This window comes from Sparus aurata, chromosome 13 (assembly GCF_900880675.1).
Source record: "Sparus aurata chromosome 13, fSpaAur1.1, whole genome shotgun sequence".
NCBI classification, from domain to species: domain Eukaryota; kingdom Metazoa; phylum Chordata; class Actinopteri; order Spariformes; family Sparidae; genus Sparus; species Sparus aurata.
The window spans coordinates 9,629,932-9,645,747 of NC_044199.1; the positions used below are offsets into that span (position 1 = coordinate 9,629,932).

The window sequence follows — 15,816 nt, forward strand, 5'->3', positions numbered from 1 at the left end:
GTCAGCTCATGAGACGGCCCTTACTCTGGTAGTGCATCAACACCTCAACACCAATTAAACACATGCATATAATGTGTTACTTTAAACCCAAAGTTATGAAGCTCGCACAGTAGATGGTCTGGGAGGAAAAAAAAAAAAAAAAAAAAAAAAATAGTAAATCTGGTGTTCTGAGATAATCTTCTGATGACTGCAGTAATGCTCACAAACCACTCACACTGACCCCGACTCTAAACAGTCTTATAAATTCTGCATCAGAGATCTGACAGGAGTCATATATGATGAATGACTACAATGACTGGTGCTTAAACAAAAGAAATGCATATAAAAATATAATTGCTGCTTTGTGGTTGTATACCTCCCTGTACCAGTCAAGTTGCTGTTCCAGCGCTGTGGTTTATTTTGCAGAATATGATGATGTCACAGTGCATTCAACCTCTGACCTTCAGGATATTAAATGTCATTACTTCATAATTTTATCCTGTTAAGACCTTTCTACGTCAAATTGTATTGTAATCATCGTTTGAATTCCCGAGTTACGGCCAAAAATGCATCTTGTGAGATCACAGTGACGCTTAACTGTGACCTTTGTACCAAATTTGAAGACATTTTGAACATGTATTGCCACTGGCCACGACTGTTGCCGGCGCAGAGGCATAAAATAATAACAATAATTAAAAAAAAAAAAAACCTTCTTTCCCAGCTGACTTAAAATATATTTTTTAAATCATTAGTCCTAGAGCACAGCCAATTAACCAGCCAAGCCCTTAATGTCCGCAGATAATAATTTGTTGCAAACATCGACCAGTAATTGTGGGTATGTTGGCTACTAAGTAACAAGAAATGGACAAACATGTACGTTTGAGATCATCTAGAAACAGTGTTATATTGTTTGTCCACCAGAGAGCACTGACAAGTTTCATTTTTCTGCAGTAAAATGTCACAATTAAAGAAAAATACGAAAACATTAAAATAGCGATGTCGACATCAGATTAAAAAAATCCTGTAACAGTCAGGCTCTGATCACTGCAAAATAATTAAAAAGGATTCACACCTCCAGTCTGCCCTCATGACATCTGAATCCATAAATAACTCGGAGGGTACACAGCGTCCTTGTTATACATGACTGAGTGAAGAGCTAAACTAAATGGTCTAAAGCGCAAGAACCACCTCCACTCAGATCTTAATCTCTCAGGTGAGACGGTGAACCAGAGGCTCAGTGCTGGTTCAGTACTCGTGTCTGAACTCTGCCACACCACTTGAGCTGTGATGGTCTGTGGGCTGAGTGCATTTGTCAGGTTCATCCAGCTGACAGGATGCCTTCAGACAGCGCGGCAGCACAGCCGGAGAAAGTGACCTGATCTGCTGTGACAGACGGACACAGAACTGCACTTCAGCATGGGTCACCTTGCACAGCGAGACTGTAACCCCGGAGACTGCGTGCGCTACAGTGGGGCCTCGGTGCAACTAAATTCCTCTAATGGGTAATGCTTGTTTACCTGTACTGTTCGCATTTGAAAAGCACTGCAGTCGACTGCACACATTTTTCATATAAGCCGTTAAGCATGTTTGCTTCTCAGCTGCATCCTGTAATATGCAAACGTTCATTTTCCGCCACATGTAGTTTTAGATGCTGCAGGTGCAAAGCATGACATTGTGTCTGTGTGTTTGTGAAATTTACCAGGCTATTGGCCTGCTAATGAGTGCGTCAGTAAAACATGAAACAAACATAAAAGGAATCCATTAGAATATCAAAAAGGGTGAGCAATAAATACTGTGTAGTGCAGAGTACAGCCAGAGGCGAAAACACTGAAGAACAGCCGGCAACCAGCAGATTAGCTCAGTCCCTGGCTATTATGTTATTCATCATTTCAGTTTATTTATTTTAAAAAATGAAAATGTGTCTTTCATCTTCCCTCCTTAGACCACATGAATTGGCATGTCTAATATAACTGTGTGGTCCCACATATGCCCCAGATCTTTCGCTCGCCAAGTGAAATACTAACTAATTAACAAGGTCAGAAAAGTTTTGCCTTTTTTGCTTGTATAAACAATCACAGTAACGTATGAAGTCAGTAATCAGTTTCTGAACCGTTTCCAATAAGTCACAGATTGCTAATATGAAATCAAATTAAAAAGAGGCTACGTGCACTGTTCATTTTGGCACATACATGCACACAGAGACATATCTCGCTGCGTTCTGAGAAAGAACAAAAACAAATCAAGTACATGCATGTCATCTCAGCGGTGTAATTTACTGTGTGGAACTGAAAAATAAAAAATACAACTGGAACTAATATGGTACCTGATGTGTTTTGTATTGAACTACATGATTGACAAAGATTTGCAGGAATAATGAGATCTGTGGATCTTAAAATGTAATTCACTGGCTGTGTGCACAGTAATCAAAACCACGGAGTGCATCTAATAAAAATAAATAAATTTACAAAACAGCGTGCATGCTGGTCAGCACCTTACATTGTAAATGAGCTCAATAAAGCTGCTGCTAAAGAGCTTTTCAATATTTTACCTTCAATTGCTGTAACCACCCAGCTTGCAGTATGTGACCGCTGCAAAGACGTTAATGTATGTTAATTTAGTAAGGCTGTGGAGACTGAGTCTATCCTCAATGCCAATATACTGCACCACCTCTTAATTAGATGTTCAAACACATGCACTGGCTGAAACCCTGACTTTATTTCTTCTAACTGCTCCACTGCTCAAACAGCTGGTTTTATTCCTTTGGTGGTGTGCTTTCATAGATTTTCACTTGATTCAACTCCACTGGCTACATTTTCTAAAACTGATCCAATGATTTTTCTGCACAGAACACTGTAACTAGTGTATGTTATGGGTTGAAACCTATGCACTGTACTTAATTTGAGCGATAAATCGGTTGTGTAACATTTTTCCAGTTACAATATCTAAGATATAAACTGCAGCTAAAATGCCTTGTTATCGCCTTATTTTTCATGAACACAGTTTGTGTTGATGCGTTGTAGAATGTTGACAGTACCCACGGCCAGGAGGGATTAACACCGGCTCTTCAGTGTTACACCTCCTACACAGGCTTCAGTCCTCTACTTTGCTCACCCCTTCCCAATTTTCTCATCCACCCCTCCCTTCCCCTACCCTTTGTAGCGCCGCTCTGGATTAGTCACACTGAGAAACTAGGGCTCATCTCCATAACGCAGGATTTTGTTTTCAATCCTATGAAGTGAGCAAGTATTGAGGCGACACCTCAGGAGCATGTAGTAAATGCCCAAAAGGCCCAATCCAAGTGTCCAGTCTCCTCCCTAAACTCTGTACCCTCACAGGCTTTGGCTAAACTTCAACCTCTCAGTGGAGATGAATTGAGAGTGTGAGGATTTACTTTCTACCAGGACACTGATGTAGAAATAATAGAAGCATCAAGCATTTTTTTCTTTTGAATTGAAATATGAAACAAATACAAAAAAAAAACAACATCCTGAATAAATTCAGCATTAATATGATAAAACCACATAACCAAACAAAAAAAATTGAAACTGACTCTCAGACTCTTAACACAAATTCCATACAAACTGAATGGGAAATATAGAGGTTAGCGAATATGATGGTAATCATTTACATGCATCCAGAACAGAGCCAATATCAGCCAATCATAGATAAATCCGTATTATTGGCATATATGTTGTCCAATATGTGCCGATATGAAAACGTTTAAGTGGAAGGGGATGCTTCTCATAATCTATAGTTATTAAAAAAGGTGCAATACGTAAGAAGTCTCAATGTGTTCAAGTCATACTCCAAATATAGGTGATAACCACGTTGGAGAGATCTTTGCAAAAACTGTGTTTATGTATACATTCTGTGTACATAAGAATAATTGCTGAATTAAATTGAATTATTTTACTCCATAATGATAATATTGGCTCCAAATCGGTCAGGCTCTAATCAGCAAGTTCATAAAATGTGTTCAATCAGTCAATAACGTAATTATAGTGACAGTTCTAAGCATACAGTTCGAAAGAGAAATCTTTTGACTGACTCACCGACAACTCTCAAAAAAATAAATATTCTGCATGTACTCCTCTGGATACCAAATTTACCAGTGAGACTCCCCCCTGCAGTCAACACTATTGTTGTGTTAGGGTGTTAGGTTGAAAATTAAAATCAGTTTGAATGTTTCTGTTGAACACACACACACACAACAACACACACACACACACACACACCACACACACACACACACACACACACACACACACACACACACACACACACACACACACACACACACACACACACACACACACACACACACACACACACACACACACACACCTCTCAGTTACTCATGGCAATTCGTGCTTCATGCAATTGAGTTTGGAGGTATCAGATGAGGTAATCACATGACAGATTTTTTTTTCTGGGTTTTGAATGTAATGAGATGTTTTCATCCATTAAATGCCTGAGAAGAAATGTCTATCTAATAAGAAATCACAATCCACTGAAATAAATTTCTATTATGACTGCAAGACATGAAATCTATTATCAAATCTATTGCAAATTAACTCACTTAAAGGTCCCTGGAGCCACTTACCTGAAATATACATATAACCGCCATACACCGTCCCAGCATGGCCATAATGCGGCTCATTCATTTTGGCAACATATGTCCATTCATTTGTCCTTGGGTTGTAGCACTCCACAGTAGCTTGAAGAAAAAAAAAGACGAAAGAGAAGGAAAAAAAAAAAGATGGTATTAGTAAAAAGTAGGTCAAGACACAACTAAGGAGGACAAACAGCAGCAAATGAGGCCTTGGAGGGCCTCAGCGTGGGAGCTAAAACACGGATTTAAATACAGAGTACACATCCCCACAACCCCACCAGCATTGACTGCACAGGAAATAGGGAGATTGTAAGATCCTTTATCTTAAGGCGCCTGAGGAGGGCTCAACAAAATCTGATAGGAAGCTGCGTAGGGACAACTGGGTGAGTGACTGGTGGCCTTAACAGACAGTCAGGTTTCTGCCAACTTGAGGGCTTGTTGTGTAATTGGCAAAGGAGTAAGTTGAACAACCAGCAGGAGTGATGTAGACCTCGGCATCTTCACCTTGAAGGTTTGCGCACTGATAAAGTGTTACCATTCAGGATTAGAACAAACATTTGCACTTTTTAGCCTTTGCATTTAACACCAGGCCAATATTTCCAGGATAGCGGGCTCAGTGGTCGATGACTGTCAGCCAGTGGTGACGGACAATGGCCCATCCCTAGTTGATTATCAATGACGGTAGAAGACAATAAGCAAGAATAATGACACATCAGCTTAACACCAGAAATAAAAGCTCTACACTTTTACAATTATTGACTTAAACAAATTCAAACTGGTTGTAAAAGACAGCAGTAAGCTCAGGACCACATAGTGAGAGGCAGCGGTCCCTGGTTGTCTTGGGAAAACCTCAGCAGGGAAAATGAGTGAACACTTCACTCTGCTTGCTCAACAACCATCATCAATGTGACCTTGAGCAGTGCACAAAATGTTGCAGCGCAAGAAGAAGTACAGACATATTAGGAGACAACAGATGTACTGAGCAGATCTAAAACACAGCCTGAAGGCAGAGTGGGGTCTGACTGAAAAGACGTCAATGTTAAAAATATTATAACAAATAAATTGCATAGAAACCTTGACTGCTGCCGATTACCAACAGAGACCAGAGGCTATCACAGGATATCTTCAGCAAATTAATTTACAGGTACACTAATTTAAGCTGAAAAGACAAATCACGATCGTCTGAAAAGGTCACATTCCTAATTAGCGTTAATTTCTCCCTCTGAAGGCTATTCTTAATAGGACACTCCACAGGTCAGGCTGGGAGCTGCTGACATCTGGTGACAATTACTGTGACGCAGATTTCTCTGACCTGGAGCAATTGTTCCCAACATTGGGTTGGGACTCGGCAACGGGATAGAGAAATCCGGTATATGATCTGTGGCTTGTGATTATTCCCAATATTTCTGCAACACAATACTCTGCTCTGGTTTTTCATTTTTTAATTTTAGCTTTAGATATTATTTTGTTTTGGAGCTATGGCGATAATAATTGGTTGTCAACCATTTTATTAATTAACCAACTATTTTGATAATCGAACTGTTTCAGTATTTTTTTTAAGAAGAAATAAGTAAAAAATCTTCAAATACAGCTTCTAAAAACATACATTTTTTTGAACTGAAATACTGAATAAAATGAAGACATTTGTAGAGTGACATAGGTTTTGGGAAACACATGCTGGAAGACATTTTCTACCACTTTGGGATGTTTTACTGACCAAATATCTAATTAAATTATTTAAGAAAATAATCAGAACATAAATAAACTATGGAAATCATCATTAGTTGCTGCCCTGCTTAGTTTGAATCTAAATTAATTGATAACTATCAGTTAGTTTGACAAGGAGATCTTTGTTGACCTGTATAGAACCAGGCATTTTACTTTGAAGCCAGCTCAAAATAGCCGGACCTTTTTTTGTTTAATTTTTTTGACAAAAACTCAAACCCCGGTCAGCAATAACCGGTACCACAACATTGGTTGTCAACTTGTTTTGTTTACGCACATTTTTTAATATAGTGAAGTTTTAATGTAGCCTTTGTTTGCCAATTTTATTGATTTTTTTTATTGTATTGTATATGGTTTATTTGACAGGGACAGATACAGATCATGTGGGTTGTACAACAATCCAACAGAAAGCATCATAGCATTTATAGCCTTAGCCAATTTCCAATGCCCGTCCGTTATAGCCAGGGAACTCTATAAATAGTAGCTCAGTAAAATTTGAGCCATGTTTGTTACTTGAAAGACTCTGAAACTCATACCTCGCGAACCCCTCAGGTCATAAAATAGCTTAATTAAGCATAAAAGACCATTAAAAACAAGTTTATACTATTCTAAATTGCAGCTTTCCCTTTACAGCAGACAATATAATGGAGAACACCATTTAGAAAAATAACCATCTTGAATAATTGTCAAATGATTGTGTGATCAAGTGTTTTTTCCTCTTATTGGTATGACTGAGCTGATATACATTTGTCAAACAAATTACTCAAAGTGAACAACCGCTACACATCACACATGTCTCAAGATATTATGATGAGGAACGACATCCATGAGACCACTATTTCTTTCAGTTACATCAGGTTGTTCCAAAATATATTTGTGTCACTGTAAAAAACAAAACCAAGTCTACTGAGGAAGGTTTGACTTTTTAACAAATAACAAAAGTAAACTAGTTGAGATTAAAAGCTTCCTCCTCAAAAATCCATCTTGATCTTGTTAAGCTTTTTCCTTTATAATCTGAGTGTTTCAGACCAAACAATAAAACCACACCCCTGTGACCTGCCCAGGGTAAACAAATATAATGCAGGGGCTGGGCACATCCAGGCTAAACCACACGCAATGAAAGAGCAGTGGAACGTAAAGCAGAAGAGGCAGTTTGTGTAGACGGGCAGTGAACCAGGGCTGTGTTCTTTGGTCTAATTATAACCCCGAAGAGAAGGCTGCTCGTACAGTGGCCTCTCTCTCTGTCCGCTGCAGTTACAGAGCTGAATTTAAGTACTGGGTGGCACCTCTCTGTGGTCCACAGTTACAGCTGCACAGACTATCAGATTGGTTACTCAGCATCAACAACAAAACTACAATGAACAGATATAAATTTAGCTCATTCAAGAGTATCTACACTTGAAAAGGGTTGAAATGCGAGTCTGAATGTTAAACACAACTAAGAAAAACATCTGATTACTGACGACAAATAATTCCACTTACAAAATGTACACTACTCTCTGTCTACTCCTGCCCTATCTGTAAATTGTTAAAAATCAACAGAAATAAGGTCGGACGAAGGCTGTGGCTTTGTTGTATTGGACTGTACTATAATACAAGACGAAAACATATGAAAACCCATCTCACTGTAATACAACCTTTCTAAATCATAAAGCAACAGTACAAAAAGCATTCTGCACGCGTTGAAATGTTAAATACTGGAAAACATTCAATTGTCAAGGTTTTAATGATAATGTGCACACCCTCTGAATTCTATTAAATTACACAGAGATTAGGCACACGACATGTTGAAACAGCAAATGATGTGTAGGCACAACACTTATTACCAGCGTTGGTTCGCTTGCAGCCTTATTAAACTGCACATTCGTTCTTCTACCGCGCCTTGATATTTAGGTGTATAATCTCATACAATATTAATTAAAAGGCTCCAGTTGTTGCTTTAAAAAAAAAGGAGTGATAAAACAAAAACAAGCAGGGAAATAAACTCACCGAGCTCCCCAGCAGCATTCCTTCCACCGACAGCGTAGAGGTGTCCCTTTAGTGCACTGAGGTGGAAGAAGGTACGCTTCTCATTAAGGCATGCCACCTGCATCCACTTGTTGTAGCGAGGGTCGTACCGGAACACGGTGTCCACTGCCGTCTTGCCTTTGGTGTCGTAGTTGCTTTGGCCGCCCACCACGTACAGAAAGTTGCCGATGACTGCAATGCCGTGCTGGTAGCGGGGTGCATCCATGGGTGCCAGTGCCTTCCACTCATGAGCCTTCTCATCAAAAAGACGCAGCTCCTTACTCACAACTAGCTGCTGGCGCAGAACACCACCCAGGGTGACCAGGTGGGCACTGTCCGAGCGGATGGCTGTCCGTTCTGACTGCATAACTGGCTGCATGTAGGGCATCATTTGGTAGTTGCTAGCCTCCAGGAGAAGGTTGACACAGGTGTTGTCCGTGCGCATAAAGTCAACTGTCTGCACATGATTGATGAGCTCCTGTGGGTTCATGAGGGGAAAACGGATGTTCTTCATGAGCTTTGGGGCATAGTCCATACGGCCGTCTTCGTAGCGTAGCCAGCGGCAAGCAGCCTTGAACAGGTCTAACTCAGTGCAGTGTTTTAAGCTGTTGCTTGACAGTACAAAAGCCAGCCGTTCAAACGGGAGCTTGACAAACTCTCCCGTGCCCAGCAGCGAGGGGAAGTTCTTCAGGATGAAATTGTTGACATATTTGTCCACCTCTGTGAGGTTATACGTGTTGGCAATGCGCCCCACCTCTACACAGTTGTCAAGAGAAACCTGCAGGGAGGAGAAAGTCAAAAACACACCTGAGGACATGATTGAAAGGATATCCCCCAACTTGTATAAACAAACTTGCCCCCTAGACAGAATAATTTTTAAAATCATAAAATATCAATGATTTAGCATTGAAGAATGCTGCAAACAGAGTCAAATTTATATCCGTTTACGACTATAACACATAAAACAAGTATTTGCCGCTTTTCACTTTTTAAACATCACTTTAAACTTACACCTTTTAGTTCTTAAACTGTTGCCAAGATATGCAAGCAATTCTAAATCAATGAGCCTGGGGAATTATTCATGTATGAAAATCAATAATCAAAGCAATTATCTGTTATTTGCATACACACAAATTAGTTTCAGTGACATTTTAGCAGTAAATATACTCACCTTTGAATCCACCAAAGTCCATACCCATTGGTATGGGTTATTCTGCCCATTTTGCATACCGTTTATACTTTTCTATACAAAAATTAAACCTTGATAAACTCAAAGACTGCTGTTACACTCTGCTGCATCTTAAATGCTTTACCTCGTGTCCTCACTGAACAGATCCATCATGTAAAGTAAAAACAAAAGAGCAGTTTCATTTTTTCAGAGCACTTATTCAACCAAGTTGATAATATTATGCAAGGTCATATCTCCTGACAGACGAGTTCTACTTAAAAATAGCACGAAGAAAATCTTTTTATTCCTGTGCTTGCCTCCTCCTCTAACTGAAAGACACTCTCAAAGGACATCCACGGCAGTTTAAAATACTAAATATTGTGGGATAGAAATTAGAACAAACCACTACTTTTAGTTGGAAAAAAAAAGAACTGAAATGAAACTAACATCTAGTTGTTTCAGCAAATGACCTGAGACATGTTCAACAGCTGAGTTATCACAGGCGAAGAGTAGGGCTGGGAATCTATGATGTGATGTAGTTATACAAGTTATAGATACATCTTGATGCAAGTGATTGCTTTCTATACATGAATTGTGTGGCCACATGCCACGTTTAAAACAGTGCATTTGTAATAATCCATAATTAAAGTAAACACATAATCTTCCATTGTTTTTGCTCATGCTCTGTAATCCTCACCAAAACTCAAGAACTAGCCTTGCTTTGTATGTAAACATGACGCTCATGTTTACATCTATTGTGTTTCACCATTCAGTTAGTCACCAATCTTACGGGCAGTCATAATGTAGAAAATAGGTTTTGGACTTCCGATCATTGACTTGTCTGCATTAAGAAACAACCATGATGCGTCTAAGAACCGATCCCTGCAGATTAAAGGGAAACTGTATAGTAAACTGTAATGTGCAGTTCGGCTGCATCCTTACCCCAGATATGAGAAAAACTTTGCAAAAGTCCAGTACAGGAAGGATCTGTAAGAAGCTTGCTGCCTCGAGTGTGTCCTGCAGATTCTCCATGTTGAGTGACAACTTGGCTGTGTAAATAAAGTCAATGATTTTCTTCAGGCCTATTCGGTTGACTCCATGGAGCTTGATGCACATTAAATCCTGTTCTTTCATTCCACCTGCATCAGAAGAGAGTGGGGGATGAAGCAAAAGTAGATGAATGCATGCGGTTCAACTGATATTTAATCTTAGAGACTGACTTGATTTTACTTTTTTGATTTGTTAAAAAGATCTCAAAGAGTAATGGCTGGAATGATGGAACATATTCAAATAAGCTGGAAAAAAAATTCATCATTTCTTTTGATGACTCATTGTGTGAAAGTCAGTGCATTGTTTTCATTGTCAGAGGAGTTACTTTGAAAGAAAGGATTGAAGTTCCTAGTCAGAATCCCATCACTCAGCATCTCAGCTCACACAGCTCACTTATCACTAATGAGCTATCCCTCACACTCAGTCCAGTTTTCCCTTACTCCATCTTTAACAAGCTCTTTGTCTGTTCTCATTGCACGACCTTCTTCATCTTAAATCATATACTTTACATCACCAAACTTCCACTGCCGTCATGATAGGAGACTCAGAGTTACCCCACCAACTCTAAAATGTCAGTTCTTTTCTCTGCATGTGCACACATATATTCCTTAAATTTTTCAATAGCAAACCTGCTGCATTACAGTAATCTTCCGTTTAATTACCTTTTTGCATCCTTGAAACATTTGCCATTTTGAAAAATATCCAATTATTACAGTTAATCTGCCATCCCTGAAAATACCTTTCACAATCTGCAGATATTTACATGTTCTCAAGGTTGTTATGCCTCTGCATAAAGTGCACCAAGAAGATGAAACAGGCTAATAAGACAAATTCATTACAAACACGAAGGGACCATAGAGATGAATGCATAACACTGACACACTGGAAGGATGTGGGCACATGGTGATTTTGAATTATTTCTAAAGGGTCAAAATTACATGATAAGCAAGGATATGCTCATGAATAAAAAAAAACGCTTTACCGGAGCATACAGTGCAAGAAGAAAAAGGCTTTGTAGACTCACCTGTGAACATGGCTTTGAAATAGTCGGAAGAGGAGGCCATCATGGCGCGGTGTACGGGGAAAGCTTCGTCGCCGTCCCCAGCCACCAGTGTGACGTCACATAGTAAACCTTCTATCCTCAGCTGGTCAAATCCCTAAGACACGAGGAGGGAAAAGGTGGCACATGCATGTTACTGGGACCTGAACTATGCAGTGGTTTAATTCCAGAGCAATTGACCTCTCAGTTAGAGGAATTACATGGTCTTCTAAGCAGATGCAAACAAATCTGTAAATCCCAGCCACTGTATGACAGCTTAACTACATTTCCTGTCCAACAACATACACATACTACATCATCCTTAAATCACAATATCCTCAAACATCCTGAATGCACTACATTCTTCCTACATGTACTGTACCCACTAATCTGCACACCTGATTTCATTGACTAGTGCCTTATTCTTTATGCATTAAATGGGAAAAATGGTTAGGTTAAATACCTCCTTTAACCCTGACCCATTATTCAATTTATTAGGAGCCCAATGGAGTGCTGTAATAATGAGTCCTAAAACCCGGGTATCAGTTTGCACTATTCTAACTGTACCTACACCAATTCTAGATTGATCAATGTTAGTTCAGTTAGAAAACATGCATAGTAATTGTATATTAAGACGCTTAGTGGTGGTGACATAAGACATGTGACCACAATATAGTCTGTTTAGAGCCTAACATTAGCTTTTTGATTCTAGCTATTTAATTCATGCTTCAAAAATCACAAAAGTGACGTTCGTCTATGAAAATTATCTTGCTGAACAAAACCTGCAAGTATTACGAGCTGGTGTTTGCCACAGAGCTTAATTTCTGCATTAATCAAAAATCCAATTAAAAAATCCCATAGACTTTTAGTCGAGAGAGCAGGGCGATGCTAACAACCAGGTTAGCCTACAAAAACAAGTCATCCCACTTTATTGTTAATACCATGACATCAGCAAGGCTTCCTGTAGTCTGACACATTAAAATCACACATTTTAACATACAATTATAGACACTTTGTATACATTCAACACAACACATATTAGATCAGTAAGTCATTTATTATTTTTGTTCATACAGTTAATTGTGTTGAGTAATGTTTTCATGTTTTCTTGAAAGCAGCTCTCATATTTTTATTTTTTATTTTTTTAAGAATGACATTTGGTAAAAAGATTCCCATTCTGTTAATTCATTACTGGTCAAAAATACTTTTTTTTTTTTAATGACTAGAAATGTATTTGTCATGATCACAACAGCACCCCTAATGGCATGCAGGGAAGAAAACATACAAAAAGGTGATTATCAAAAATACTACAATAGCTGCTGTTGCCATCAATGGTCGAGTTATAGGTGGGTGGATTCAAACAGCACCAGCTAGCTGAGTCTACTAACTAACTGCCGCTACAGGGCACAAGATCAGATGGCCTAGCAAATTCATTATCATTCTCTTACTGTGCTCTGACACCAAAAGATTAATGTGCAGCATGAGCAGCCGACAGCCATTAATTTATAATGAGGGCTGGTGACGAAGGGCAGCCATTGCTGTGGCAGCAGTAAACGGCACCAAACCAACACCTACAACAGCGACTTTTGGTTGTTCTTAATGCAAATCAGCAGTGACATACTGAAGGAGCCACCAACTGTAGAGGAAATGTATGCTGAAATACAGTATCATGACATTGATAACTTGTAGTTAAAACACATTTTTCTAAAGAATTCCTGTTAGTGTAATATAACAATTTTATATTATACAAAGCACAATCATTTTGTTTCATCATCATCATCATCATCATCATGTTCTTTGGTACTGGTATCTTGTTTTTTTTTTTTTTTTTTTTTTTTTAAAGACATGAGATATGAAATGTGGCTACAATGCAAGAGTTTGTTATTTAAACACACGGATGGAAGTGAGTCACTTCCAGAACTTATTCAATTCTATCAAAGATTTTCTGTTATATTCTTGATCAGTACAGGTTCAAAATAATCCCGTTGTGCTCACTCTTCATATCAAATTAGGCAGAAACAAAATCCCAAATGCTTTTGGTTAATCATTGGAATATTATCTGAGCTATCAAACTGCATCCTCTGATTTCCTTCATGAGCTCTTTCCATGTAGTTTTGATTTTGTGGTGGAGCAGGTTTTTTCTCTCCCTCTTTTTTTTTTTTTTTACCTGCATGACATTTAATAAGAACACATTTTCCAGTTTGTAGTCTCATAGTGGGTCTAGATGAAATTTGCATTTTTGAAAGAGCTTCATCTCGTTTTAACAGTGACAAGAAATCTGAAATACTGTCACGCCAAAATGCTATCAGCACTTTACAGCATTTATTATTCACAACATCTCTAAAAGACAAGTAAGGAAAAAATTGCTATCAGACGATATTTAACACAACATTCACTTCTCCATAACCATTGTCGCTACGTGTCTGAACGCTCACCTGAAGAACCACTGAGCTGTGTGTGTTGCTTGTGAAAAATCGAGTGTTGCCTGTCTTTGATGCCTGAAGATGAGCAGAAATGCCCATATCACCGTAGCCCAGAGCAACTTTCATGTGAGCGTCGTCGTCCTCCACGAGGGATCTATCAAGGAAACAGGAGAGACATTTTTTTACTTCAGAAGGGGTAGCAAAAACACGTTTGCATCCAATTTTAGATTATGGAAAGTAGGACAGAGAAGTTTTCAAAGTGACACTACTTGAGGACATATTGGGCGGTGGTAGCCCAATTGTAGACAAATTGTCGGCTAAAAGTTGCCGGGCTGCGAGCATGGAACAGCTGGGAAAACTGTGGCTAGGAGAGAGACAAAGGCATACTCCACCCTACTAACCGCCCCTCCTTACTACAGTAAGGTCACTCAGTGGTCTTAAATATGAGTATCTGCTTTCAGCTTTAATTTTGTGTCCCACTGTCAATCTCCATCTACTCTGAAAAAACATTTTCGTACAGTAGTTAAAAAACAGAAAGGAAGACATGCACATAAAATCTAAGCAATTCCTCGAGGTATCTGTATTGAGTAACATCTTGGAAACAGGAGCTCAGGGTAGATAATATTAGCTGTCAGACATTTTACTCCCAAACATTAGTAATAAATAGGGCTCTTATCTAAACTGCGAAATACCCACTCAGTTAAAACTGCAGGGACTGTTTTGTATCTGCAGTTGTGTTGCGCCAATATACGCATGTGTGTGCAAACCAATTTTAAGCAGATGAAGTATAAAGACCCAAAACACTGAAAATGTGTTGCCACACCGCCAGTGGGGGCTGAGGATGGTGATGCTAGTTGGTTTGACAGTCTGTCCATTTAACATTTAAAGCAAGATATTTCACCAGCTGGCCAGAGTCTTGTGAAATATTGCATGAATATTCACTTTACGCAGAAGAAGACTGTCCCCAATCGTATCTGTGGTCCCCCTGACCTTTAATCTGGTGCCATCGTCTGGTCAAAAACTATTTGCTGGATCTCATTGTGCCCACAGAATGAATCCAGGTAATTCAGTGAGACCCTGACCTTTAGTTTAGTGCCACAATAGACCATTTCATTTAGGAGGGCTGTGCTGCAATCTGTGTGTGTGTGTGTGTGTGTGTGTCCAACTTGGATAAAAGCTGCTTAGAAATGCAGCTATTTACCATTTACCACTATAATACCAAATATGAAAATTTAAAGAGCAGTTTCTGAAGAGAATGCTATGACCACATTCATGCTCCTTGGATGACGAACCATTACCATTTTAGAGCAAATAGATGAGCTATAAAAGTATTAACATGATTATCATTGCGGCCTCTAAGGGCCACCAGCAAGGCTTTAGGACCCAAGACATAAACAATGGATCACAGAGAACAGTTATTTATCTAGAGTATTTGTAAGAAGGCAAAACTGGTATTATTCAATTCAAGTTGATGCTCTACTGGGATACTTTCACAGTGTATTGAAACTATTATTGCAGAGTCTTAGTCCATAAGGCTATTTTACATGCGATGATACTCAGTGTTCTAACTCATTCAGGACCCCAATGGTTGAGACAGAGAGATAATGCAACACATTGTGGAGCCAAAGGAGGACATGAAATGAAAGTACAGAATTTAGAAATTGGCTGTACGGCACTAAATAGATCATTAGTTTCCAAAAAACCTGTGACCAGTGACAGACTGGTAATCTGGAATTTTGGCAGATGCCAGAGGGGTCGCAGGCCCTCATGGGCCATTTGGGCCGGCCGACCAATCAGAGCGGCATAATTGTTG

At 39.1% G+C, this 15,816-nt stretch overlaps 1 protein-coding gene across 4 annotated transcripts in view; it reads right to left on the bottom strand.

Annotated features, from left to right (window-relative positions):
- klhl13 (kelch-like family member 13) overlaps positions 1-15,816 on the bottom strand; it is a 40,104-nt gene that overhangs the window by 3,052 nt on the left and 21,236 nt on the right. For all 4 annotated transcript variants that reach the window (XM_030438177.1, XM_030438175.1, XM_030438176.1 and 1 more), the window contains 5 exons: positions 14,016-14,157; positions 11,566-11,698; positions 10,434-10,630; positions 8,306-9,101; positions 4,583-4,696 (listed from right to left, as the gene is read on the bottom strand). In XM_030438177.1, the coding sequence (XP_030294037.1) occupies positions 4,583-4,696; positions 8,306-9,101; positions 10,434-10,630; positions 11,566-11,698; positions 14,016-14,157 (1,382 nt within the window). The remainder of the gene's footprint in view (positions 1-4,582; positions 4,697-8,305; positions 9,102-10,433; positions 10,631-11,565; positions 11,699-14,015; positions 14,158-15,816) is intronic.